Raw genomic sequence first — 27,994 nt, 5'->3', positions numbered from 1 at the left:
GTAACACCGAGGGACAGTTGGCGTGGGAGTGGCGAGGGCACGTTCAGCTTATGAATTTTGTAATCGGCCGCCGCGGCCTCGACAGCACCTTCCCCACCCACAGCCGGACAGCACCGCCACCTCAGCAAAAGCGCCCCGCCCCGCTGTAGCCCTGGGCGCCGCGGCCGCGCAGGCGCGGGGCGGCACACCGGAAGTGAGTGCCGAGGCGGCTGCGGGCCTGCTCCCGCGCCGTCCGCCGCTGCTGGCTCGGCACCATGCTGCCCCTCTCCATAAAGGATGATGAGTACAAGCCGCCCCGGCTTAACCTGCTCAGGAAGGTGTCGGGATGGTTCAGGTAAAGGCGCTGGGCGCTGTGGGAGTCGGGGCCGCGACCGAGCCCCCGCGGAGGGCTGAGGGGGCGATGCCGGGGCTGCCAGGTGAGCTTCGGCCGCTTCCTCCCGGCGACCTGGCCGTGACCCGCGTGTGCTCCCTGCTAGGTCCATCCTGGCGGACAAGACCTCCCGCAACCTCTTCTTCTTCCTCTGCCTCAACCTCTCCTTCGCTTTCGTGGAGCTGCTCTACGGCATCTGGAGTAACAGGTACTGGCGGCGTGGCCCGGGCCGGAGTGGGGCGGCTCTGCGCACAGGAAGCGGCGCCTCTCGCCGGGCCGCTGCCACGTCTCCTCTCGGCGGGGCCGGAGCTGGGGCCGGGGCGGGACGGAGAGGCCCGCGGGGCGTTGCGGGACGGGGCTCTGCTCTCCCGTCTTGAGCCCCGCGGGGTGGGCGGTGAGCGCTGGCGGCTGAGGAGCTTTCTTGTGGGGACAGCGTGAGTGAGGAGAAACCGGGCCGTGGGGCGAGTCTCGGGAGCCGGAGGCTGTAACCGCTTCCACAGGGTTCCTTCTGGGGATGGGACTTTGTGAAGCGTGAGTTGGGTGGCAGGAACTGACTGTCCTCGGCCCTGAGTGAGAAATGAGGATTGAAGTGTCCTGGTATGGGAAAGTGGTGCTTTGCATAGCATGTAAATCTGCGGAGTTGTAAAGGATAATAGGGACTTGATTAAATTGCTGCTGAAGAACTTACAGTAACACATAATCAGGAAATGCAGAATAATGTCTGCACAGCGGTGGGTTGTACAAACAGAGAACAGTTTGTGTAGCATCTTCATCTGATGTGATTCTTTGATTGAGTTGTTTAATGGTATTTCTAAGTCAGTACTTCAGGGATCTGCTATGGGCAAGTGTTAAGCCCAACAGTGTGCCGTTGTGCATTGAACCCAGAGACCCTCATCAAAAGCTGCAGTATGAGCATGGATTGCTGGAATTTCTGATCAAGAGTTTTACAAGAGCAGCTGTGCAGATTTGGAAGCAGCTATACCCTTCTGTTTGTCTTCTCTTTCTAAGTCTCTCAAACCGCATGATAAAATTCTTAACCTTGATTACAGATATTGCTGCTGTCATGCTAGTGAGAACACCGTGTTGTCTTGGGCACAGACTGTCTCGGCACTGCCTTGGATGTACTTAGTTTTGACTTTGTTGATTCACTTTGCAAATTGTGTGTGGACTGTTGTCTACACAGTCTGTCTATTTTAGTATGAATATTTTTCTGAATAGCTCAGAAGATGCAAATATTTTTTCTAAATGGTTTAGGCATGTTCATACAAATCTTTGATCTTTCTTCTAAGCAAAATATTTTTTGATAGTGTAATAGGGAATAAATCTGTAGCAGAAAAGGTCCTGCATCAGAGGTAAGAAACCTGAAGTGACACTTGTCCGAAACTTGACTCTGAAGAATTGGCTTGACTGGAATTGAGAGAACACATTGATTCATTTGGTTTGGAAGTTAAGGATTAGGATTTGAATACTCATTAGTTGGTCCTCTTGTTTTATATTTTGAGTATTAGTTTCAAATATCTTTACATTAAGTCTATGTTTTAGACATAAAAAACATTTTATCAAATATCTCCTCGATAGAGAGGCGTTCCTACAGTCAAAGTGAATGGTTCATGTCTTGGAAGAACAATAAGCAAACAGAGCCATATAGGGAAAATTAATTCTCATATCTAAAGATCACAGCTCCTTTGGCTGTCAGCATGAGAAATGCAGAAATGGAACACTTATGAAGGGGATTTTCAGTATCATCATGGAGCACATCTTTATTCCAGTGCTATCTTGGCCTATCTTGAGTATGGCAAGTGATACTTGATACTGCAAGCATCAGAAGCATGTTGAAGATGATCTTGAATCATACTTTCCAGTGTCCTTCATGATGTTAATGAGATAGATGGCAAGATTAAAAAGCTGCCATGATTATTCAGACAATTCTTCTCTCACCTGCCAGACTATGGATTTTCTGTTTAATTGGGATTCTGAAAAATAGGCTTTTATCCATTTAAATTTAAGCAGTTAATTGTGAGTTCTTTATCTCCATTATTCTTATTTCAAAATTAAATCTATTTCAGCCCCCAAAATTGTTGATAACGAGTTCTAAAATGCTTCAGTTTTCTTTTTGCCTTTTAATTCTTATTTCTTACATCTTTCTAACTTTGTTTGCCGAGTTACTATGTTACTTCCTTAAATGACAAAAACAGTAAATGATACGATCGTCTTACAAATACTCTGAGATCTTGATGTTCACAAAGCTCAGACAACAGATTTGGATGCTGTGTTTTCCTAACTTAGAGCTTAAAGTTGAAATCTGCTACTTGAGTTATTCTAAGATATTAACCACTACGCACACATTTGTGTTACTTATTCAGCTCTGGAAGTGTCCTCACTTATCTGCAATGCCTTCTACTACAGAGTTTCTACTAATTTTCCTATGGATTCCAGTTTCAGTGGAAGTTCTTACATATATTGTGTGTTAGTAGTGATTAATTGGATTACTTATTTACCTTAATAATCACTTTGCACTGACCTTTTTTTGTCTCTTTATTTTACAGATCATTCAAAAAAAAATCTCGTGCAATCAGATTAGTCTTTTACTAGGCTTCCTGTCCTTTGTGCAGTAGAATCGCTTTTTGCTGTACCTATAATACTAGGATACGGTGAAACATATTACAGACAATCTGTCCTGACCAATGTTGATAAATCCACATGCTTCCGTGTGCTCTGAGATGTTTGCTTAAGTCTTGAAAGAGGAGGAGCTGTGTTGGTGTTGTACCTGTGGAAAGTCCCGTAGGTGTGAGCACAGTGCCATGATCATTTGCTGTATTACTTCTGGCTATAGAGCTAGTATGGTATTTGTTTTTTCACTAGTAGTTGGTTTTGAGACACTATTTAAAAAAAAAAAAAAAAAAAGGCACTTCATTAACATTGTGAGTTTATGATTATAGTCACCCTAGTTATCTTCTACCTGCATGTGTATTGTCTTTTTTCCCATTGAATCTTCTGTATTTCTTAGTATGAAATCTAGAATGAGCTGTTTTCCTAGAAATGTCAGCTGGTGGTGGGGAAGCTGTCACCTACACCCTTAAAGAATTTGATAGGGAATTAGATTCTGCTGCTTCCTTCCTAGGTGTCCAGCCTTTTGTCGTCTTTTAAACTTTTTTTCCAGAATGATTTGTTTCTTGCTGTAGTGACTAAGGATGTTTTAATATGATACCATCCCCTTTCTGAAATGTCTTACAGATGTGTATATGCTTGTGTATGTGAAGTGTGTATTTATATATATACATATATTTATATAAAACAAGACTTTTGTTCTGGCCTCCAAACCCACTTATGCAGTTGTGTGTTTCATCTGAAGTGCTTATTCTTGAAATTTATTTCAGTTAGGCTAAAAGAGTTAGCTTGTTAATGTGGAATAATTCAAATTTTGTTTAATAACTTTGTGTTTGACTTCAGTGTGAATCTAGCTGTCCTCTAAGAGGATGCCACCAGTAATTTTGGTCAAGCTATAAATCAGAATCTAACAACAAATGGCTGCTATTGGAAATATGTTGGAGAGAGATGTAACTGGGACTTGAAAAGAAAATCAAAGTATTAAACTCCTTCCAAAATAGTCACTGGATAATGTTACTTTTTTATTTGCTAACTGAAATAGCATATCTAAGCAATGTGTTGTGCTGGTGTTCTATACTTCATTCTGGTTCTGGTCCAGATTTGGGATGATTTGAAGTGAACCTTTTATTGAAAATAGCTCAGTTGAACTTTATCAGTGGGTGAGAATTACAGCTAAAATTTGAAAAGATAAAGGTTATTTTCTGCATATTTACACACACAGTACCCTCTCCAGTCTATTAATTTATGTCATAGCTACCCTTAGAAGCTAACTGGAAAACTAACAAACTTATTACAAGATCAGAATTAATGGAGATTGATTGTTGTCAGAAGCTTGTCATTATATGGAAAATTTTGAAATTGGCACTTATTTAATGCTAGTTAGTTCCTCGGAGTAAACTTTATGTTCTCCAATAACTATTAGACTAAACTTTCCTGGGATAACCCAGATCTTTAATGTAACTTGAGGAAAACCAGGCTGTTTGGTCTCTGATACTAAAAAGATAGATTTGATCACAATGCATAGGGATTCTAAGAGCTATCCATGTGCTGAAGGTGTGTTTCTCTGGCAGCTGTCAGGACTTGTATTACATGTATTGCTAACATTGCTAGTGAGCTGCATTTTGTGAATGTTCTCTGCCAATTCAAAACTTTTTCCATTTAGGTTGTGGCTTAGCTGAGACATAGCCTTGATTTTTATTATTATTTTTTAAATCTTCATTGTAGTACAACTACCTACAGTCCTGGGTGTATATATACTCATGACGGTTGTTCTGATTAACAATTTTTTCTGGTTATGACATTTTCGTTAGGAAGTAGAACTACCGGAGTTGAGAAATTGAACTTTTTTTTAAAAATCTCATTTGCTGTGTATATATATTAGGTGTTCTAAAATCTGGAATAGAAGCATGGGATCACAGCATGGCCTGGGTTGAAAGGGACCATAATGATCGTCTAGTTTCAGCCCCCCTGCTGACTGCAGGGTTGCCAACCGCTAGACCAGGCTGCCCAGAGCCACGTCCAGCCTGACCTTGAGTGCCTCCAGGGACGGGGCATCCACAAGCTCCTTGGGCAACCTGTTCCAGTGCGTCACCACCCTCTGAGTGAAAAACTTCTCCTAATATCTAACCAAAACCTGTCCTGTCTTAGCTTGAAACCATTCCCCCTTGTCCTGTTCTTGTCTACCCTCCTAAACAGTCGTACGCCCTCCTGTTTATACGCTCGCTCCCTTTAAATATTGGAAGGCCACAGTGAGGTCTCCTTGGAGCCTTCTCTTCTCCAAATAGCTTTCTATAGATCCTAAGTATTTGCTGAAAGAGTTTAAAAATACTTTGTAACTGGGTGAAATAGATAAAGTTCTTTAGAAGGTGTGTAACAAAAATGAGGTGTTTTTTTTTTTTCTAAGCTGTTTTGTAAAGTTCAGTTCTTTGATAGACTTTCCAAAGGTTTTTAGATGTTACAGTAATTCTGTGTGCCTTGTGGGGGAGTTCTGTCATAAAGACAACAGGTGCATATGTCTTGTCAACCATGCCATGGCTATTTGGTATTGATAAACAGGAAAGAGTAGTTTTTGTTTGTGGGTGTGTCTACCTCAGGGGCTTTGATTTGTGTCAGTGGAATTCCCTCCCACCCATCACCCCAACATATGCCAGATGGATTTCTTGCTGAGCACTCTTTCAAAGCACCCTCACTAGGCTGGCAAAAGCAGGTTTGTCAGCACACAAACTGCCTTTGTCAGCATACTTACATTGGTGATCTGGTGTGGGTTTGTCCCCTGAGCTAGCAGAACTGTGCTGGAGGATTAGAAGCAGTGTGTATTCTTCTAGTGCGTAAAAGATTGAATGCTCTGTTTTTTCTTGTGTCCAACATAACATTTTTTTCTGTTCTTTTCCAGTTTAGGTTTAATATCAGATTCTTTTCATATGTTTTTTGATTGTACTGCTCTATTGGCTGGATTAGCAGCTTCAGTTATTTCAAAGTGGAGGTCAAATGATGCGTTCTCATATGGGTAAGAAACTTCAGGCTGCTACCTTAATGTGGGCACAAAACTTCTTTTTGCAGAACGTGGAACAGCTATTTTGAAAGTGTGCTTTTTAAGGTGAATTATTTATAACTTTAATGTGAACATTTCCCTAGAAATAGGAAAAAATGTAAAGGTGCTGCTTTTGATGAGTACTTTTCACTGCTAAGAGCTTTGCAATAGTACCAGCGGAACCAGGTTACAGAACAGAAAGTTGCCATGCTTTGTTATGTGCACAGCACTGGTATAGCAAGATAACTGTGTCATGGATTTGCCCACACAGTGAGCTGAGGTATATCACAGGGAATTGCAGACTGCTGTTGCCTCATACCTTCTTCTGAAAGTTATCCCTGAAAGGACCCAAGTCTCAGAGATGCTGCACCTGAGATTATAAACCATGCCCTGCAGACCCAGCAGGATTCAGTGGGTGTAGTTATCGTTAACAGCTGTGGCTGCCACTAAAGTTCCCATTAACAACAGCTGTACTGTCCTCCAGGTATCCTTTGTGGATATAATTATTGCAATTATTTCTGTTTCAAGGGCACTTGCTTCAGTTGTGTGTTGCAGCTGTGCCTATAAAACAATACTGATGATACAATAGTGTTAATCAGTCATACTGATTAACAGCAGCTGAGCTGCAAGGTGGGTTGCTGTATTGCCCACAGTGTTACTGACCCGAATGTCAGCATTTAACTTAAGCTGTCTTGTATCAGCATGCATCATATAGATGCATTATTTAATTGAGGTGGAAACTGGTATATCTAGAAATCAGTGTAGGAAGAATTTATTTTGCCATGAACTAACTGCAGTGAAGGCAGGTTCTATCTTAATTACTGCTGTGCTCTTAAACGGCTAATGTTCCACGTATGAGAGAACAGCTACCATTTATTAAGTCTGGTGTTTCCTACATTGGAATTACATGTTAATCTAATGATGTTTTTCTTTAATTGGACAAATTCATAAGAAATATTTATTTTAAGGCCTTTATTAAAAATCTCTCCACTAAAGGAGAAACCAGTTAATGTGTGACTATTTTGATATTAAAGAAAACTTTACATCAGCCATCTTAAGTAAGTACATGAGACTTAATCGTATTTTGTAGTTTCTAAATATATATTTATACTATAACTTCAAGTACAGATTATCTTAAATGGGAAATACTGAAAATTTTCTTTAATTTCTTTCATCTAGGCTAGGTAATGGCTGCAGAGGCAAGCTCTTGCTGCTTTTACAGTTGGGTCTCTGGAATAAGTAGAATACTTGAGTTAGACAAATGGGTTAAGGCCTGGGGTTGTTTTGAGGTAGTATCCTGCTTGCTTAATTCTCTGTACTTGTCTTGCTTTCCATCCACTTAACGCTTTTATTACTGTTACTTTTCAGTTGATCTCAAGAGTTGTTGTTTTCTACAACAAATATGGAAGCTGAGTAAAAAGTTGGCTGTAGTTCTGAATTTTTTTTGTCAGTGTGGAAAGCGATTCATTACATATAAGTTGTCTGTAGTTTATATACTGTCTTATTTAGAAATTCCTTGTGGAATACAACTGTTTGAGAACTGGAAGATTTTCTGATTTTGAAGTTTCACTTTTTAATTTCCAACGTTTAAGTGGATGTGGTGAAATCTGTTGTTGCTTTTTGTTTCTTGCAGATATGTTCGAGCAGAAGTACTCGCTGGTTTTGTAAATGGCTTATTCCTCATCTTTACAGCATTCTTTATTTTTTCTGAAGGTGTTGAGGTAGGCAAACTGTACTATCAGTTTAATGATTATGATCAAATTAATGATAAATAATGTATTTAATTGGGATAAAATTACTGAAATCATTGCTTAAGAATCTGGGACCCAAACAAGAGTATAGGGCATTCTGGAATTGTTTTGTGACATAAACCCATTTTTTTCCCCATATATCAATAGTAGCTTCTTAAACAGCATTTTGATAGCACCTAAGGATCATCAGATTCACGTTGGGGAATTCCTGAGTAATTCCTAATTATGTATTTACATATACCTGCTTATATAAGAAAGCACAAAACTGCTTAGATACAAGAGCAACCTTTCTCAGTGCCTTTTACTAATGTGATGAGGCCAAAATGCTATGATTGCTTCTTGTTTTTATTTCTAGAGGGCACTGGAGCCTCCTGATGTGCATCATGAGAGACTTCTTCCAGTTTCTATACTGGGTTTCATTGTAAATCTTATAGGAATATTTGTTTTTCAACATGGAGGTCATGGGCATTCACATGGCTCTGGTAGGATGTCTATAATTTGCAGTGTGGTGTGGTTTTTTTTTTTTTTTTTTTACTTTCTAAGCATCTTGTGTTCTAGGATACTGTTACCCATCAAGTGAGAGCCTCAGTATTATGTTTTTAGGTCTTTTTAGTGGCAATCCTAGCTGAATGTCTACATGACTTTTTGCAGTATTGATTTTCATATTTTAACGCTAGCATTAGTACGTCACTGCTGTGCTTCTCATGCATTTTCATGTACTTCTCACCCATTAACCTGCAAGGCCTAGAAATCCATAATCTGCTTTCTATAACATGAATTCTACTGCACGTTCTTGGAAGAGAATCTTTTTTCTTGCAGAGTATCTTTTGAATAAAATTAAACTGTAGTTAGGCGGGGTCTTTCCTGGAGAAAGAATTAACAAGATGTCTGAATCAAATTTTAAGTATGGGATGAAGATTCAGGTACTTTTCAACTTCATGTCTTTTTAATTTTAAATGCAAAATTTGTGTAATTGTGGTAAATGTTATTTCTATTTCTTTTCTGCAAAGCTAATTGATATCTGGTCCAGCTTAACCTCTAACCTGTGATACAGACTGATGGAAGAAGCTTAAATTTTTTATGTATGAACAGTAGCGTATTTCAGTTTTCTATTTGCTTTTAACACGCTTGTATCAAATTTTGTGCACGTTTTTCAAGCGGTATTAAAATAACTTGTTTCAGAAGTGGGAATATATAAAAGCGCTTCTCAAATCAGATACATACAGCTACACAGCAAAGGTTTATATTTCAAACAGCTTGTGTTAATTATATTCTGACAAATTTGTTTAAAGTCATGCCTTGAGGTGACCAAAAAGATGAGTAGACTTTAAGTAGCTTAGAAACAAATGCAGGTATACTTCTATTCAGCACATGCATTTATACTCTGACTGATATTTGTTTGTAGGGCATGAGCACAGCCATTCTCTATTTAATGGAGGTCTCAGCCACGGACACAGTCACAGAGGTCATGGTCACAGCCATGAGCATAAACACGGACACACTCATGACCATGGCCATAGCCATGGATGCTCTCATGGTCAGGATTATTGCCATGGTAAGTACTTAATGTCCTAGAACATCACTTGAGTCAATTTAAATCTGACATTACTGATTTTTCTGAACAGAAGAGAGGTTGCTGACTGCTTATTGTTGTAAATACGCAGAGAAATGATGTTTCACTTGTGGTCAATGAAGTGTTGTTATATAGATTTTACTCTACCTAAATTTTTGGAATGTTTGTTATATGTAGGCAAAAGATAAAAGCACGCGTGCTATAGCAACATAATGAAATGAGATGTTAAGTGCTTTATTTCAATTTTTGATGAAAATAATAAAAAAAATTATTATGCCAGCTTTCTCAGTTGTATTGACTTTGCAGGTTAAGGTATTGGGAAAGATAAATGAGCAATTTTGTTCTGGGTACTTAGGATTGATTTGTTGTATATGGCGTGTGGTATCTAATAGACGGTTTTTTTCTTGTCTTGGACACTTGTAATCTGTTTTAAAGCTGGTTATGAAAAAGGCATTCCGTGTCTTTGCTATGCTTAAATCTTAAAGGCAAACAATCTGAAGAGACATCCGCACAAAATATGATCGCTAGCCTTTGCTACAGTAGAAGAGACAGTGTGGTTGCCACCTGTTTGGAACAATGCAAATTAAAGCCTTGTTGTAATACTGCATTGTCGATCCTTCCTGTTTGAGCTGTGAACTAAAGTCTTAGGTATCTAAGAATATGCTGCTCTCTGCTCTGGATGTGCACAGCAACTTGTAACAGGAGGTGGCAAAGAGCATAGAAAAATCTTTACTTACACCTTCTAGTAGATATTTGTATTAGAAAACAGGTAATTTTGAAATTTGGCTGGAAAACACGAACTCAGTGTTGTCCTTGCTCTCCCAGCCCTCTCCCAGTGGAACAAAGAGTATATTTGGTGCAATTTAATATTCAAATCAATTCCTGCATAAATTATTTTATATCCTCACTGTAGGTCATTTGCCATCCTTTAACACTTTTTTTTCGTAAAACTTTTTTCTGTTACACTGCCACAGAGGCACTGATCTGCTTGAATGAGAGAATTTTTTATTCAGTTTTGGCTTCAAGTCTTATTCTTGTTTTTAAATGGAGTAAATGCTTAACGGAAATATTCTTTGGTACCAAATATGATTGTACTTTTGCTTCTTTGTATGGCTCATATTCTTGAGGTGGCTTCTTTTGCTAAATATTGGAAAGGTTTTGCTTCTCAATTTTTGTTTAAAAAAAAGTTGATTAAAAAAAAAACTATTCGCTCATATATACACTATATATTTTTATATAAATAAAATATACAATTGTGTTAAGTTGTGCTTTATTTAAAAGTCCATGTTTTAAGACTTAATTGTTGCATTAAAAAAAACAAAAGATAGAGCACAAGGTAGCCATAGTGAGCAGCTTGTCTGCGCAAGACATTTCAGAAAGGAAGACTGTAACAGAATATACCACTAGAGAGAGCCTTTGTATAGGTTAATGTGCCAATATAAATATTTTCTTCACAGATGACCATTCTCTTGAAGGGATGACTGGTTCCAGCAAGCAGATCTTACAAGGTATGATGAGAATAAATACAGTGGTTTTTGTTTTATCCTATTCTGCCTGTGACTGTTCACTACGTATCTATTTCAGAGCGTGCCTCTGGATAAATGCTACCTTTTTCTAAGAGTTATTTTATAAAGTCCCCTTCCATGTTTGAACATATGAGCGCATACCCTGTGCATAGCTAGACATTGAGATGTTCACTGAAGTATAAACACAATGCTGTGTCAACACAGTTTAAAAGGGAGATTGCAGAAGCTGGGGTTCAGCTTCTATTTTGTCATGATGCTGAAAAGCAAAGAATAAAAAATTAGGAAAGAGTGGTTAAAAGCAGAAACCTAAGGTGCAATGTACATCCTAGAAACTGGAAAAAGTGCTACTATTAAGATAGACTGTATTTGAAAAATGCAGGTCAATATAATAACTTCTACAGGGTACCAGAGCTTTAAACTTGCATTTCATCAAGCTATTATGCTTGGTTTAGACAAGACGGGCATTCAAACTATAATCATGTGAAGGGGAATTGAGTCCATAATGTCCTGGGAGCTAGAGGATATGAGCTGTTGATTATGTCAGTTTTGAGTTTTAAGTGCTCAAAGTTAAGGGGAAGGAATTGTACAGTGTAATTATCTGGCATACCCAGATGTATGTACTATGTTCTTTTATCAGGGGTTTCCTGGCTTCTTTGTAGTCCTTCCAAGGGAACATTTTCCACCTCTTCCAGTACTTATATCTTTACCACCTTGTGTATGTATGCTTCAGCGATGGATATGAAAAGACTGACTTCCAAGTGACAGGCACATTTTAACAGACTCATAGTAAAAGAGACAGTATTTATTTTAACTTCCCAGTACTTCTGAGTTGGCTCTGTCCACCAACTAAGCACCCACCTGTTGCTCACTTGTCCCGTACCCTGCAGTGATGATGGGGAGAGGATCAAAAGAGTACAAACAAGAAATATGCTTGGAATGAGATATAGTTCAGTAAATGAAGAGGGGAAAAAAATAAGGGAAAAAAGTTCCGTGCAAAGGCAATGGCTTGCTATCTCCCAGCCAACAACTGCTTTGGAAAGGTTCTGTTTAGTTATTGAGCGTGATGTTCTATAGTATGGAACATCTCTCTGGCTGGTCTTGGCCAGCTGTCTTGACTGTGTGCCCATCCAGTGTTATGCCCAGCACCTGCCTACTTGTATGGGGGCAGAGTGAGAAACAGAGAAGGCCTTGATGCTGTATAAGCATCATTCAATAGCTAAAATGCTGGTGAGTAACAAACAGTCACAAACCTAATGTCTGGCAGTCTGTGGGCTGCTATGAAGGGAATTACCTTCAGACCCAGCACAAAGAAGGCTTAAGAAAATTGGTAGAATGCTGATTTATTGTGAGTTATTTTTTGTGAGGAGGGAATATCAGAGTCCTGAGAATTGTATTCAGCAAGCTGTTTCTGAGTGACTATTCCTGTTACTGCCAACAGGGAGCTCCAAAGACTGGTTTTTGACTAGCTGCAAAGTGTGATTCCTCCTCTTTACCTGGTGTGTTCTTCAAAATAGCAGTGAACTTGTACGCTTCTGCAGTAATATGTAATTGTCAAAATCACTAGTCTTCAGTCTCTTTGCCAAGCAGCTTCTCCTGTCAATGAAAAATAAGCATCTTTCAAAGCCGTACGGGTTCATTTTTTGTTAATATGAGTTTCTTTGCTATAATATAGGTTAGTACTGAATGAAAAATGTTAGCTGTAGCTGTTGATCACTGCTTATGTTGATAGCCATGCCATGAAATACCCCTTCATGCTATGTGCAGAAAATAATATAATTTCTTCAGTATTTTAAGGATATGTTGAAACCCTCTGATTGCTCTCTGTATTTGACCAAAAATTGATGAAGAACGTAATAAGTATAAATCATGTTACCTAGGTCTTGCAACTCTCCTCCTCAAACAGCCTTTGAAATACTTCTATTAGCTTTAAGAATATCCGGCTAAACTGATGTGAATTAATCTCTTACAGGTGTATTTCTACACATTGTTGCAGACACACTTGGAAGTATTGGTGTAATCATATCTGCTATATTAATGCAAAACTATGGTCTAATGATAGCAGATCCTATTTGTTCAATGCTCATAGCATTACTTATAGGTGTAAGGTAAGTGTTGATAGCACTGATATATGGTAGTCTTTTTAATGCTAGTTTCAGTAGCACAAATCACAGGTCAGAAGAACAGGTTTACCTGTTATGCTTATGTTTTACAATGCTTGTTTTTATTCCCTGAGTAGCATGTTATCTTTGTTCTGTGTGCTTGCCTTGGTGTGTTCTTAAATGAGTTGCCTTGTTTTTCCTTTTCTACAGTTACTGCGTTTGCTCTTAAATCTGCATGTTTTAACACTATAGGCACAGTACTACGGAAGTGTTTTTCAGGTTCAAGCTGTAGAACTCTTCCTTGCTGTATTTAGTATGCACTTATGTAAACCAGTGTACTCTAGTAAATGGAGCAGAATGGCTTCAGTGCAGCAGAACTGAGCTTGCTGGCACAGGATATGCCCTTGTCTCCGATGAATGAAGACTGGTACTTTCTTTCCCTGGAGAAAACTGTTTTTCTTTGTATTTATATTCTGAGACATCCTCATTCCTCTTAAGATTTAGTGGAAATGCTTCAAGTAGTTCCTTGCTTTCCCTGTTGTTGCTTACTAAGGTCACTGTAAATGTGAAGCAATTTGGATGAGTTTGGACAAGCAAACATTTTATTCAGTGATGCTGTTACTGGGGTATTTCTGGCAACAGTTTAAATGGTGGCACAGGGCAGAGTGCCACAAGTCTAGGTAGAACATAACTGAAGATCTTTGTCTCTTCACCCATGGTAAATATCATCTGATTAACTGCAGCGACATGCTTATGTTTATACCATATATGGCATGTTTATACCATGTGCATGGCAGTGTTCACAGAGTTATTGATGTGAATCTCCCTATTTATCAGAGTAGGCCAATATTCTTCGGGTGCTAAATGCACACAAAAATCCACGTCACTATTATTGCATTAATATAAGTTCAATAGGTTGTCTTAAACCTCCTGTGATTTTGTAAAGGACAAATTATTAAAAATTCAATTCTGTAAATTAAAAAGTCAGTAGTCAAAATTGGGAAGAAAATGTGCAAGTTGCTGTGAGGAAAGAAGCTACTGCTGAGTTAGTAATTGGGTAGAACACTGATTTCCACACCCTTTGTTTTTTAAGGGTATACTTTTGTGTACAGCAAAGCAGATGTGGAGTGCTGATCAGAAGGTACCATATGAATGAGAGGAGTTTTTTGTTGCATTCATACAGAGGTTGGAAGAAGGCCAAAACTTCCACAATAGAGGTTTTATAATAAAGCTGTTAATAGGTCTTGTAGCATAGTTAGGATGGACTTATGAGGTCTGTGTTCTATGTTAAAAAGGCTGGAGAATTCCACTGTTCGATCTGTCCTTTGACCTGATACCAGACTTAATGTGACTTGGGCTGTTGGTCCACAACACTATAAATGATCTCTAGGATTACCATGCTAAGTCTCAGTGCAGTTGCTTTCAGTCAGCAAATCTGCATTTGTTTCAGACTGGCACATTCTGGCACAGCAGTGGAGCAAAGTCTCACTGCAGGTTTTATTTCTTAAGCAGTCCAACAGACTTGATTACTGATGGCTTTGCTTGAAATGCACTGAACAAGGTGGTCGAGATGGCTTGTGGTTTCAGATTAATGTTTTGAGAGCTTGAGTCAACCTTTGCTTTATTTTATTAGCTTTCATTTATGCTCCAGGGCATAAAACCATTGCTTATTCTACCTTATTCTTTACTATGCTGTGTGTGTGATGTGTTCTAGAATTGACTCAAATGTTTTTACAAATTTTACTGTAAGATAGACGATCTCTTGCTGTAAGAGTAGGGGCCCAACTGATTATTGCCAGGGTATATAATACTTTTGTTCTTATCTTTTACAAGTCATATAAATCTAATTTAGAAAAATGATTATACTGAAATCTTGTGAAATTTAAAACGTGAGGGGAAAAATGTTTGGAAAAGACTTGAAGCTGATAGTGGAGAGAGCTATCTCTAGCTTTTTATTTCTTAGAGGAGTGAGGAGTGAGTATCTAGTGCAGAGATTCCTGCCCACATGTATGGGCCTATTTGCAACCTCTATAAGTAGCTCTGGGAGGGATTTGATTTTAGATTAAAAGTTGTCTGCTGTTTCAGAGGAATGTTTGTCAATAGTGACTTGTTGGTTTTTTTTTTTTTGCGCAGAGTAGCCCATTCATCTGGGAAATCTCCCTCTTACTAGTTAAACCAAGTTCTGTAAGGTGGAATGGAATGGGAGTACCTGTGTGTGCCAGCAAGTGGGACTAGTATTGCGGTTGTTAAAAATATCACAATCTTTTCTCTGTGGCTTTAATTTAAAAAATAAGTGTAGTTTTAAGTCAGAGATACAAAAGTCAAACTGATTAAGTTGTTACTTGAAAATTTTAAGGCTGTCTGAGGACTTTCCACTAATAGGCACTGTAAAATTTTGCTGCATTTGAGTATGGTTAGAGCCCTGACGTGCTGTCCCTTCTTACAGGAGTTTGTTAGCTGATTGGTTAAAATACGCTATTTACATTTAATTGTTTATCTTCCAAAGCTGTTGTGCATGACTCAATATACCTGAAATTGTCCATTTCCATTTTAATCAACTGTATTGACCTCTGGTTCTGCATTACAGGTATTAGTAAGAGCCTAGATAGGCTAAGCAACGCTTTCCTTACTGCTGTTAATAACACTTCGGATTGGAAAAGTAAATGTTAAGCTTGTGATCTTTGTTTTGAATAAAGCCTTCATGCTAGTTAAAATTTGCCATGGCCTAATTAAAAAAAAAAAAAAAGTTCAGAAATAGGTTCCCAGTCCTGGCACTGCATATGTGCGTGGTGGCTGGAAATAAATGATTTTGAAATCCAGCTGTAGATTTTCAGCTGTAGTATTTCAAGAACCATAGCTGGTCTTGGGTCTTAGCAGTGTTTGTTTACCTTCCACAAAAAAATTCTCAAGAATCCTGTGTATTTTGTAGTGCTGAGAGCACTGAGTTTCCTGTTTGTGACCTGACTGCAATAACTGTAAAGTGTACTTTACTCTTTAGTTGTTTTCAGTCTTACTGTTTAAGATTATGCAGGTGCTAGAGTCTTGCTAAGTGCGCTTAGAAAAGCAGTGGCAGAAACCAAATTGGGCTGGAATGGCTGTGATGCAAGTCAATCAAGATTCTAACGCTTTCACACTTCGTTGTTAGTCAAGCAGTGTGGAATAGTGGCAGCGTGGTTTTATCAGATTAATATAATTGGGCCTTACCTGTGCTAACTCCTCTCACTTCCTCTTTAACAGTATATGTGAAAGTGTAATGTGCTTTCTTGCTGTTAACTCATTTTGTACACCAGCCACCTTTGCTATTATGGCTTCTGGAGAGGATGGGTTTATATCCTGAGGGTTAGAGCCTCTTTCAGGTTCTATTGTCTTATAAAATAATGTGATATTTTAGATTTAAATCTTGGTAACTAGAGACAATTGGAAAATTGTATCTGCTGTAGTAGCAAAGCCTATATACCACCCGTGCATGAAAAAAGTGGCAGGGGGAATAGCAATGCAAAAGTTGCTGGAGAGCAGCTCCATGTATTTTGCACTAATGACTGATAGAATTCTAGGTTTTAATTGAAGGCTTTCTACTTCAGTAGTATGCATGACACAGTGGAGTATCAAAGACTTCAGAAAAATAGATTCTATAGTTTGTCATATTAGTTTGGCTTACAGTGAAAGGTTACGTGGTGAGAGAAAGTGTCCCTTTGGATGCAGAGATGTGTACGGCCTTGTGTGCTCGAACGGTGTTTGTGAGAGTGTATCACATCATTGCTGCTGTCTTTTCACTGCTTTTGCTGCTGGCCTTTGCAGCTTTGCAAGAGATAAACACCTTCCTAATTGAATGAGAAAGCTGTGACCATTTCAATTTTCACCTACGGTATCAAGCAACTCCCTGACTTGCCTGTATTCTTTGTACTTTTAAGATGCTGATGTTTAATTAAACACTCTGCTTCAGGGTTTCTCATTAAGTCTCGATAAAAGTGTAATTCATACAGCATTACTTTCAGAAACTTGTTCAGGAAATTTCTCTTAAGGCATTAGTGTGGAACCATTACAAAGTGAGGAATGGATGAAATCTTGTCAGCAGGAAGACTGTCTTTTAAACTCTACCGCCTGTACAATGGATTGTCTTTCACCACTCGCCTCTTCGTTATAATAGCTGACTTTAGCGACTGATCCCAATGTGCTGCTTAAAACTGCTCCCCGTTTCCTGGCAAGAAGAGACTGTGTTTGTGCTTCTGCACACCATGTTGATTGCATAGACCCAAAAGATATCAGTTTGTTAGGGTATGAGGTTTTCAGAATGAAGCAGACAGTAAGTTTAAATACATATTCAGCAGAACTGCTCATTAATGAGGTTTTAGTGTCATCTTTTCAATGTGTATCCTCTTCCAGAATATATCAACCAGTTTCACTGACCAAATCCTTTTTTGGAATAGGTTAAGTTAACATGCCTCACCTGCTACTCTTATGTTCCTGTAGGCTATCTCCAAATCTATTTGCTAAATCTTTTCCATTCCATCAGATAATGCACATCAGTTTTATGAAATAATGTAAATTTATGCAAATCAGATGTATTTTGACTAGACTTTCATGGATTTTTTTTCACCTTTATTCGTCTCTTTCAGTAAAAAGTCAAACTCCTAATTCTCCATTCCTTCAGTCCTCCCTCAGGGAGAAAAAAAAGTGGGGTGTCTGTATTAAGCCTTTGGATACATACTTTAGAGGCATGTTGTTAAAGTTATGGGAATGGAGTCAGTATTCAAAAGTCTTATGTTCAGTTTGCATTCAGAACTTGTGTGTTGGTCTTTCAAGGCTTATATTAATAAACAATCCTGCTTTTTTAACTAGTGAGTCAAACTGAAAACAATTCAGCAATTGATTTTTTGGAAGCTCCAGCTCCCTTTGATGTTGTACTTGTAACATGGATGTTATTTAGTGAGATGAGTTGACTGATAAGAGACCCTTTTTCCCTATACTTCTGTTAATGCACTGTCTGTATAATGTGACACTCCAATTAAGGTTCTTTTAGATTGATAGCTAATGTATTTCTAAATGTTAGTCTTCGTGATAAGTTTAAGTATCTCCTGCCTGCCTCTAATTGCTTATTCCTAGTTCTGAACTGATTCCTCAGTAGCAGCACAACTGTATGAGGCCACATGGAGTATGTCAGGCAGTGAATTTGACTGGAATAATTCCAGAAAGACTTTAATGTTAGGGTGCTTATTTTCCTTGTGGTTCATTACACAAGAGCCATGCAGCCTCTGACTCTTTTCTACCATAGCTAAGGATGTAAGGATTATCCAGGGAGTGAGCTGAGCAGTGGAAGCTGCATACACTGGCACTGCTTCAAGACAGAAATGGAACCCATTGCTCTGCTTACTCCAGCCATGATGCTAGTGTTGGACACTGAAATTCAGCTTATGGCTTCTTAAATTTATCATTGCTTTTGCTGTAGAGAGTTAAGTGACTTACATGCTCTTGAAATTAGATTACCATTTAAGTTCTGAGATTGGGCTATAGATAGTTATCATAATCTTAAATCTTAGGATGTTCTACTGAACCAAGCATGATAGACTGCTCCTAAACAAAACTCAACACACTGAATACTTAGTAAGTGTAAACTTTCAGTGATAAAATTGGGATATGGACCTACTGGTATCATGGTGGCTTTTAAAAAAATATATATATATTCTTATTAGTTTGCTGATTAAGCAAGACCATGAAGTAAAGAGGGAACCTCTAATTGTTTCCAAATGTTAAATCTTTGAGGTTGGATGAGACCCTATGCTTGGTTCATGTCAAGAATATGCTAAGTATTCTGTTTCTGACAAAATATCTTTGGTATAGCTGGACTGGTGCATACTAATTTTGTTTTATGATCTCCTTGTTATTCTAGTTCATAAGAAAGATATGTCTTAAACCAGACACAAAAGAAAAACAGTTTTAGTTGCATATTTTCATGGTTGCTTGTGAGTGATTTGCCACTGAAGTAGGTTTTGGTTTTAAGCTATGCTTATGAGCTACTTTGTCATGTATGTTTAAGATACTTAAATTTCATCCCAAATCCCACAGTTAAACCAATTATTTTTTGATTGTTCACTGATTGTCTCTAGGTAATTTGAGGAAGAAGTAATCTTGACTTTAGTGTGACACCATTAGAATTTGTCTATCCTTTTATTCTCTGTGGCAGGTTTTCACGATAACTTTCTCAACTTCTGGTCAAACAACTAAAGAACAATTTGAGAGCATTAAGGAATGTTATTTTACTTTGTTCCGCAACTGCTGAAAAAGCTGTAGTAGCTAACTTCCTTTCTTCTTTATAGCATTGTTCCACTTCTAAAAGAATCCATTGGAATTTTGATGCAGCGAACTCCTCCATCTCTGGAAAATGCCCTGCCTCAGTGCTATCAGAGGGTGAGCTCTTTACTTTGGCCATTTTTGTATATGAGAAAACTACTGACTTAATGAACCTCAACTGTACATGAGGATATTATAATTTTTTTCCACTAAAGCCTGCAAAAGGTTCTCTAGATTGTAGAAATGAAGATGCCAGATAATTTATTTTTCTGAAATCTTAAATATTATGTAGCTTAAGCTCAATTTTTGTGATGTTAGGTTAGAAAAAAAGATCCTGAAGCTTTTTCTGACAGTCATTTGTGCTGCTAGTGCATGATGTTCTTTTGAAGAACTTGTTCTGTCTAGAGTTTATCTCAAAATCTAGTTACTAAATTGAGGTAGAGTAACATTGACAGTGTTTGTGTAAGCAGGTTACTCTGGATTTGATTTGTGCTGGTACTCCTGGCTAACTTACCTTTTTAGGTGTCATGATCTGAACATGTGAAACACCTTTGCAAACCTATGAAGTATGTTGTGTTTCTGTGGTTGTAGAAGGAGCATCATTGTTTCTCAAAAAGTAATGGGTTTATAATTACCACATAAAGGCTTTTTGCTAAAATTGGGCAGAAGAATGGTTTTGATGGAACAAACTCAAGCCCTCACAAAATAGTTACAGGCACATCAGTACATTTCTATTAATAGTTAAAATTTCTCTACTTTTTTAATGGAAAAATTCCCGCATTTCCAAGAATTACTATGTGAATTTGAGAAGGCATTCAACAAAATAAATGATTTTTCTCGCTTGGACACCACTGTTTTCAGAAGTGGTTTCAATAAAATATTTGTACGGTGTACAAATAGCAAGATACAGAATTTTGACGCATACATAGAATCTGCTTTCAATTCTTTACAATCATAAAGACTGTAATAAGGAATTAAGCCCACGTATTTTCAGGAAAAAAAATAAAGTTGCTTTTATGTTTAGGTGCAGCAATTGCAAGGGGTTTACAGTTTACATGATCCACACTTCTGGACCCTCTGTACTGATGTTTACATAGGTACTTTGAAATTATTAGTAGCTCCTGATGCTGATGGAAGGTGGATTCTAAGCCAGACTCACAATATTTTTACTCAGGTATGTATCTCATCATCAAAGTCACAAACTATTACTAAGAAAAATGTTTCTTTTGCTGGTATCGTTGTAACTGTTCAAAGCTTCCCTTCTCCAGCTGTGTAGAACAATTTCAAAATACCCTGTAGTGTAGGTTGAATTTCTGTACCTCTACATTATCTTCTGATGACGCTTAATGGAAATAACAGCAGTAATTTTCTGATGTGTATTGAATGAAGTTGAAACCTGTACATTTGAGTAAATATGAGGAACCATGAAAACAGAAGTCTTTCCTCGAGAGAGCTTCTGACCACAAACTGGAGCTAGTTTGCTTTAAGAATCATTTTTCTTTGCATATTTTGCTGTTTTTTTTAGTAACATTTATGCTGTGATGATCATTGGTTAAAATGTAACCATTAATTGTCATGTTGTGTAAGATCAGTGTATTCTCCTTTATTGCCCTACAAAATATATATATTTTTACATAGGGATGTATTTGATAGCATTTACAGTTGGTATGAAGTGGTGGAATTCTTGTGAACACCTGACACTTTATTAGAAGTTGGTAGATCTATTAAGAAGATCACAATCATAGAAACTTCAGTAATTTTTTTCTGTTGCTTCCTTTATACTTTCAAACCATTAAACATTTAGTTTGGCTGCCTATTCCAGTGTAGCTGTGGGATGTGAATGGCCTACAGGGATTATCTAGAGTCCACTGAGATAAAATAGAGAGTTCTTCTCCAGCAAGAAAACTTAGTCAAGAATGAAGCTGGTAACTTATGCTATCCAGAGGCAATATTTTGATTTTATTTCTGATGTTGCAGGACTATATTTGAAAGATTTATGCATTTTTCATAAAAGTAATGGAGCTTTCAGTAGCTGAAAGGGAGATGGATATTCCTGTTTATAACCAGTGTTTTATGCAATAAAATATTGTCAGCTAAATGGTAATATTTTGAGGATACGTAAATGACTAACTTGTCGAAGTAAGCTGGATAGTGAAGAAGGGAGCTTCTGATCAGATATATTTAATACTCTGAAAAACACCTTAATATACAGTTTAGTGCTTGCATAAATCTTTTCAAAGCTTTCTTCAGTAGGGAAAGCTTTTGCACACTCGCATTTTCCTTCCCTTGTTCTAAACGTTGTATTGGTCAATTGCGCTGGCAGTACATGTGTGTGGTGAATTGTTTATTCATCTGATATGTGCCTGTTTTATCCTAATAGTCAGAAACTTCATGAAACTTTTTTTTCTCTAAGAAAGTGACTTTGCCCAAAGAAGTTGTAGATGCCCTGTCCCTGGAGGCATTCAAGGCCAGGTTGGATGGGGCCCTGGGCAGCCTGATCTAGTGGGTGGCAACCAGCCCATGGCAGAGGGGTTGGAACTAGATGGGCTGTAAGATTATCTTCCCACCTAACCCATTCTATTATTCTGTGACTTTTTATTTTTTTATCTCATCTATTAAAAAATCCCAGAATGGATAGTTTAGGGATATATATGCATCTAGCGTACTCAGTTTCTAAACTTTCAGGGGAAATGCCACTGAAGCCAGTCCTACAATGTGCATAAGAGTTTTAAAGTTGATAGTCACGAGGAACTCATGAAAAATAAATACAAATACTTGTTTTTGTGATAACAGATTTAGTGAAGAATTTGTTACAAATTTTCTAAAATCTAATTTTATTCATAAATTTGGGTCATTTTTTAGATATTTCATTACATACTGCTCTAGATTATCAATCAGGTACAAATTAGTCTGCATGGCTTACTGTGCAGACTGTGTACTTTGAGATTAGTAAGGTACAGTTTCTGGGAAGGACTATGCAGAACATTCTGTGATGTGCACTTGAAACGGATTTTACGTCTCAAGTCTCCAAAGGATTGCACCTTCCTAGCGACTCATTCACTCTTCGACTGTCTTGGAGCTCTGCAGTTTTAGAGCTGTGTATCTTGAAGGTGAATTGGGGGAGCAAGGTCTGTTGTTCTTTTTACCTGACCTATGGCAGTAAGTTGGAGCAGGTAGATTTTTCTCTTCAATAATATTGGCCTTCATCAGTCTTGGCATAACTGATGATTGTTTTTGACAAAGCTGAAGATGGTTGAGGACAATCTGATCTTTAGCAGTGTTCAACTTAGTGTTTCAAGGCCACCTTGTGACCATCACAACACTCGCTTGACACTGAGGTTAAAATGAATTAAAAATTATTTTTATGCTGTTCTATATTGATGGTGAAACTAAACAAGTCAATCTAAGCCTAATTTAATAGGAAATTAGGAAATAACTAGGAAATAATAGAAAATGAGGAAGTAAATGTTTTGGAGTGATTTGCATACCTTTACCCAAAGTTATTCTAGCATCTCGTGTCAAGGCAATTCAGCGTAGCCATTGTTGTTTCTTGCTAGAATCTTAGAGTAGAGCTGGTTCAAACTACAAATCCCATGTTATACTCTTGTGTTTTTGCTCAGTGTCAGTCTTAATGGCTCTTAGAGCTTATTTTCAGGCAATTAAGCTTGTACAAGAGAAAATTTGTGCAGCTTCTTTATGTGACAGTTATTTAGGATAAATGCTAGTGTTAATATATACTTACACACATATGCTACTATATGAAGAACCATGTGTTTCATGCAGTGCTCTCTAAAAATGTATGGGTTTCAAAATTTGCAGGCATCTCAATAAATGCCCTGATGAATGTGGAAGTTGAGTTACAGAAAATGTGGATACTGAGAGTTTTTGTAGGGCAGCTTGCTGTTGTGGACAGTTGATCAGGACACTTAAATTGCTTTGGCTTTATTATTTGGTGTTGTTTTTTTTTAAATCTCCTTCTCTTTTCCATAGGCAGGAGTAAGACAGCTTTACGTACAAATTGATGTCGCAGCCATGTAGTGAGCTTCTGAAATTGTGCTGTTGGACCAAAGTTTTCTGTACTGTAATGGTATAAAACAAGACACTTCCCAAGACAGAGCCTGCTTCCACCACTGGCCTGGAATTGACTGAATAGATTTCTGTCTTTGGGCTATGGATGAAGTTGACTTCTAAGGAGAAAATATGGAATGAATGTTATGGACTTTGGGTCTTGTCTTTTTGTGGCCCCCTAAACTTGTAAGTTTTTGAAGGTTTTTTACTTACTACATTTGTTCCAATAGGAAACTAAAATGGTGGTACTGGAAACCCTGTAATGTCTTCAGAAAAGCTGCTGAAACCACTGCTCATTCCCATAAAACCAGTGTTATCAAAAATTGGAAACTTGTTTTGTACATAATGTCACAATGGCTGACATGCTTCGATACAATTATATGTTTGTACAATTGTTTGTACTTTGCAAACTTAATGAACCAAACCATATTGGGTTTTCAAAGTGCCTTTTATATCATGAGAGGTATTTGCCAGCGTAAATACGAAGCATCAAAGGGTTTTACTACTTCTACAAATATATCTTGTATGCAGTCTGATTATTTACTAGTGATGTATGTGGGGACTTTGTATACTTGCATAACAGTAGATGTTAAGACTTCCCTTATTATTGCATTGTACCAAACAGGAAAAATTCTGAAGGTAAAAGGCAAAGCCCTTGTCAAGAGACTTGCTTCCAAAACAAGCTGGGTATTTTGTTGCACATATTTTGTGGAAACTATTTTAGTCAAGGATTTAGATTTAACTCCAATTCTTAGTCTCTTCATTCTGTTGAGAGTAATGAGATGTTACGTGATGCTACCCATGTTCATAGTCACTGAAACAACAGACAGCTGAGGGAATTGTTTCCGTGGTTGATGGAAACAATGCATGAAGCTTTTTTATTTTCCAGACTGTAAGAGCAAACAAAATTACACCCCTATCTTTGAGAAAGTCTAAATCTCTTTGATTTTAACAGCTTGTAGTAATTCTTGTTAAAGTGATTGGTGAGGTAACTTTTGCCTCTCCAAATACTAAAGTTATGTTCCTGGTGGTTATACCTGAAATAAAGACCACTCTTCGTGTTATTTAAGGTTATGCTTTTCCAGGATGACAAGTCAGATGTTTTTTTACTATCTCACTGTAGCCTTTTGTATTTTCACTGGAGAAGACATTCTCAATAGAGTAAGTTGTTTTTTTTTCCAGAAACATTAGTTGTTCTGTAGTCATTTTATGCTTTCCAATCTGAGCATTGTTCTCAAAACGACAATCTGCTATACTTGATATTACATATAATTCCACTATGCTGTTGTAGTTAAATTAGTAACAGCAGGTTTTGTAAGGGAACATTCTACTTACAAGTAGATCATTGTGGAGAGAGAAACAAGACAGCCATTTGTCTAGTAAATCATAGCCATTACTGCCAGTTATAGATTTTAAATATTCTTCAGGTACCGATACAGAGTAGTACTGCAATCAAAGCCTGCTGAAGTCAGCAGTGTCTTTGAAGTAAGTGCTAGGCATTGGGAAAGTACTGAAGATTTCTTTGCAGAAATGGTTTGTTTACCACTGATGTTACTAAATTCATGATAAGAGGAAGTTTCTGGCACTTTCTGTTGCTCCTGTATAGCATCTGAACTTTGATCTCTCTTTATGTGAAAACACTGACGGTTGCCAAATTGATAATAGCTGGTACCTGAATTCTCCTAATGAAACACAGAAACATTACTGTTGATTTTGTAGAAAGCTTGCAATTATACTTTTTGAACTTGCAACTGAAAACTGGGAGTAAAGAATTACAGCAGTAAAAAAGCCACATACCTCTTCTAAACTTTATGGTCCCTTCCAGTCTTCAGAGCCTTCTTAATCCTTATTGCTGCTTTCTGATCTTACTCATTTCTCCAGGGCTGCAGGTGCAGCGTGCCTTATCAGGCAGTTTGCACTGACCTACATCCACCTCCTCTAGGCTCCTGCCTCAATCCTCTGTCAGGCTTGCCTCCCATCTCACCTTGCAGGTGCTCTGCCAGCTGTGGATCCAGAGTGGAGGATGAAAAGTTATATGGGGCAGGGCAGGGTGCAAGAATCTGTTGAGCAAATTTGACTGTATCAGCTTAAGATACCATACATGACCACAGAAAAGGTAATTAAAAGACAGCTGGAAGTCATCATTTTGCAGAGGTGCATGTAGACTGTTGCTTCTTTGACAACATAATTACTTGATGTTGTAGTCAATGTTTAAAGGCAAGTACTAGCCAGCTCCATTACAACTGTGATGATCAAAGAGCTCAGTTTGATTTAAATTATCTTTATAGAAGCTCAGAGCATCTTTGGGATCTGAGTATTCCTGGATTTGCTGAAATATATTGTAGCGCTGCCCAAGTTGTTGGGCTTGGCCACTATTTTAGTAGTCTTAATGAACAGACAACTGCTACAACTTGTTTCCAAGTGAGAGTCTACCCAAGTGGCAGTTGGGTGGGTTTTCTGTGTTTGTTTGGGTTTTTTTTAAAGATGTATATCTACAAAAGTTTTCATTATAGGAAATAAAGTGCAAAAGCCTACAACCTGGTTATAATTACACTGTTGATTTTCATCATTTTTGACATCTTTTTATTGCTTAGGAGGGCTTGAGACTTCTAATCAGTGTACGACCTTAATTTTTAAGGATGACGTGATGGTTTACAGTAAGAAATACATCTTTTGTGAAATACATTTTTGAGGGTGATTTAGGGAGGCCAGACTCGCAGACTTTTAAGCCTTTTTAGCCCTTCTGAGAAAGGATAAGCATTGTGAAGTTCTACAGAAGACAGTAGATGGCCTGTCCCAGTAGCTAACTGCAATCACGTTTAGCTCTCCTATGCCAGTAAGCAATAACATTTGACTGATTTTGTTCTTTTCCAGCTGCTAAGGAGCTACTTGCTGAAGTTTTAGGAGAGTACAAACCATGCAGCTGAAAGTGCAGCCTTTTTTTATCTTAAACATCAAAACTGAGTTATTTTGATTTGCTGATTAGGTAGCACTTGGCTTATATAATATTTTGTTTTTAACACATTAATGGATACATCACCTTGTTTAAGTGGACTTGTGTGGGTAACTGATATCCAGTAATGGATAAGTGTCTGCAGATCGTCTGCTAAAACTGACTTTCCTAGCAAACTGTATGGAAGTTTGAGCCAAGTTTTCAAAGTCTGCTTTCCTTATGTTTTCATGTAGCTGAACCTTAATGTAGGGTTTCTGATCTAAGTGATTTTTTTCTGTGAAAGAAAATAGTAACTTAAAACTACATAGACCAAAGTCCAGTCCTGCAAACTGTGTTTTTACAGGACATACAGCAAAATGATATTTTACTTTGCTGAGAGCAATCCATGAAATACTTGACTGTGTTTCTGAAGAGTTTTAAAAAAAAAAAAAAAAAAAAACCTGCTCCAGAACGCCTGTGCTTAAAATGCCCTCAGTGTAGTGGTAAATGTGGCCCTTGGAGAGAGCTTGATTTGCTAAAGGGAGAAAGTGCAAGTTAAATGGCTCTAGTTCTGTGTAATACTGCTTGCTAAAAGTCAAGCTTAATCTCATTAGTAAGAGCTGGTGACACTATTTACACAGAAATTGAAACTTGCTGCTACTAATAGAATAGATCTTAGCAACTTTTAACATTTTTATTTCTTACTTGAGTTTAAAGGTAGAGGAAGAAAAGGGTATCTTTTTTTCTGTTGGTCAGTGAACCTGTTTCAGGAAGGTAAACAGAAGGTGAGAGAAGCTGTTCCTGAACTGCAGTTTTCCACCCTTGAATATTCAAGATGCAATCAAATTGTAAAGCTCGTGGCTTTTGGCCCCGACTGAGTGTAGATTTCAGTTGCTGAAACCTTGGTGCTTTCAAATCTTAAGGTAACTCACGTAATCGGATAATTTCAATGCCTGTTCTGAACAACAGCTTTAGTTATTGATTAGCTCTGTCCTGTTTTCGCCAGCAGCCACTGACTGCCACTTGCTATGATTGTTGGGTACCCCATTCCATTTATGAGTTTATAAGAGTAAGTAAAAAGAGGATTTAAAATTTCTTAATAATTCATTTCCTTATCTCTTGCACTGATTCAGTGGTTAATTTGTCCTGTACACTTCTAGCAAAATCCATGTCTGCAACTTGCTGGAATTCCCTTTTGGATTTCTCTCCCCATTCAGGCTTTTTTTGAAGTGACCGTATATGTTGGGACTTCATTGGCCAGAGACTGCTATAATGTGAAAAGGTGCCAGTTATTCTACTCTTGTCTCTGGTATGCGAAGACTACGTTTCACTATGTGCAAATACTGGTTAATCTATTTGTTTCAGTGAGCCACAAAAGGTTCCTGCCTATGTGGAAATTTGGCAGAAATCATGTGCAAAAGGAGTGAGTTGTGTATTTCATTTTCCATGTGCATTAAAGTCTTTCTTTCTTGTCTGTGCTAGAATCTTTTACAAGAGTTAAATGATTTGCTTCAGTATTTTGGCTGAAGTGTGGAATAATGTGAATGAAGAAACTGCCAAAATCATTCTGGGTAGCATAAAACATATTGCTTGCATACAGCATATTGCTTGCCTTTAAGTTTCAACTAGAAGAACATTCTTTGCAATGAGCTTAAATTGAATAGTACAGTATCAAAATACCTGTAAAGAAAATCTAAATGACAACACAAGGCAGCTCACTAAAATTCTGAAGACTCTATATGATTTCGT

At 37.9% G+C, this 27,994-nt stretch overlaps 1 protein-coding gene across 2 annotated transcripts; it reads left to right on the top strand.

Annotated features, from left to right (window-relative positions):
* On the top strand, positions 156–27,729 carry SLC30A7 (solute carrier family 30 member 7). Of its 2 annotated transcripts, none has more exons than XM_021404432.1 (11): positions 156–334; positions 477–578; positions 5,871–5,984; positions 7,642–7,729; positions 8,115–8,241; positions 9,165–9,314; positions 10,790–10,840; positions 12,828–12,963; positions 19,272–19,362; positions 20,270–20,419; positions 23,236–27,729. In XM_021404432.1, the coding sequence occupies exons 1-11, from the start codon at positions 255–257 to the stop codon at positions 23,281–23,283; spliced, it is 1,137 nt and encodes a 378-aa protein (XP_021260107.1). In that variant the 5' UTR covers positions 156–254; the 3' UTR covers positions 23,284–27,729. The 2 variants fall into 2 exon arrangements, with proteins under 2 accessions (XP_021260107.1, XP_021260109.1); XM_021404434.1 differs by having other exon boundaries at positions 167–334; positions 5,876–5,984.

The sequence above is a fragment of the Numida meleagris genome, chromosome 7, assembly GCF_002078875.1.
Source record: "Numida meleagris isolate 19003 breed g44 Domestic line chromosome 7, NumMel1.0, whole genome shotgun sequence".
Lineage (NCBI taxonomy): Eukaryota > Metazoa > Chordata > Aves > Galliformes > Numididae > Numida > Numida meleagris.
The sequence above is the reverse complement of the archived record's forward strand: the minus strand, read 5'-3'. Positions and strand labels throughout refer to the sequence as shown.

Bases quoted from the DNA above. Each gene is read 5' to 3' on its own strand.
- SLC30A7 (XM_021404432.1), top strand. From the start codon at position 255: ATGCTGCCCCTCTCCATAAAGGATGATGAGTACAAGCCGCCCCGGCTT. The intron at 12,964-19,271 runs GTAAGTGTTGAT...TCTTCTTTATAG, and splicing joins GCATTACTTATAGGTGTAAG to CATTGTTCCACTTCTAAAAG. The intron at 20,420-23,235 runs GTATGTATCTCA...TCTTTTCCATAG, and splicing joins CTCACAATATTTTTACTCAG to GCAGGAGTAAGACAGCTTTA.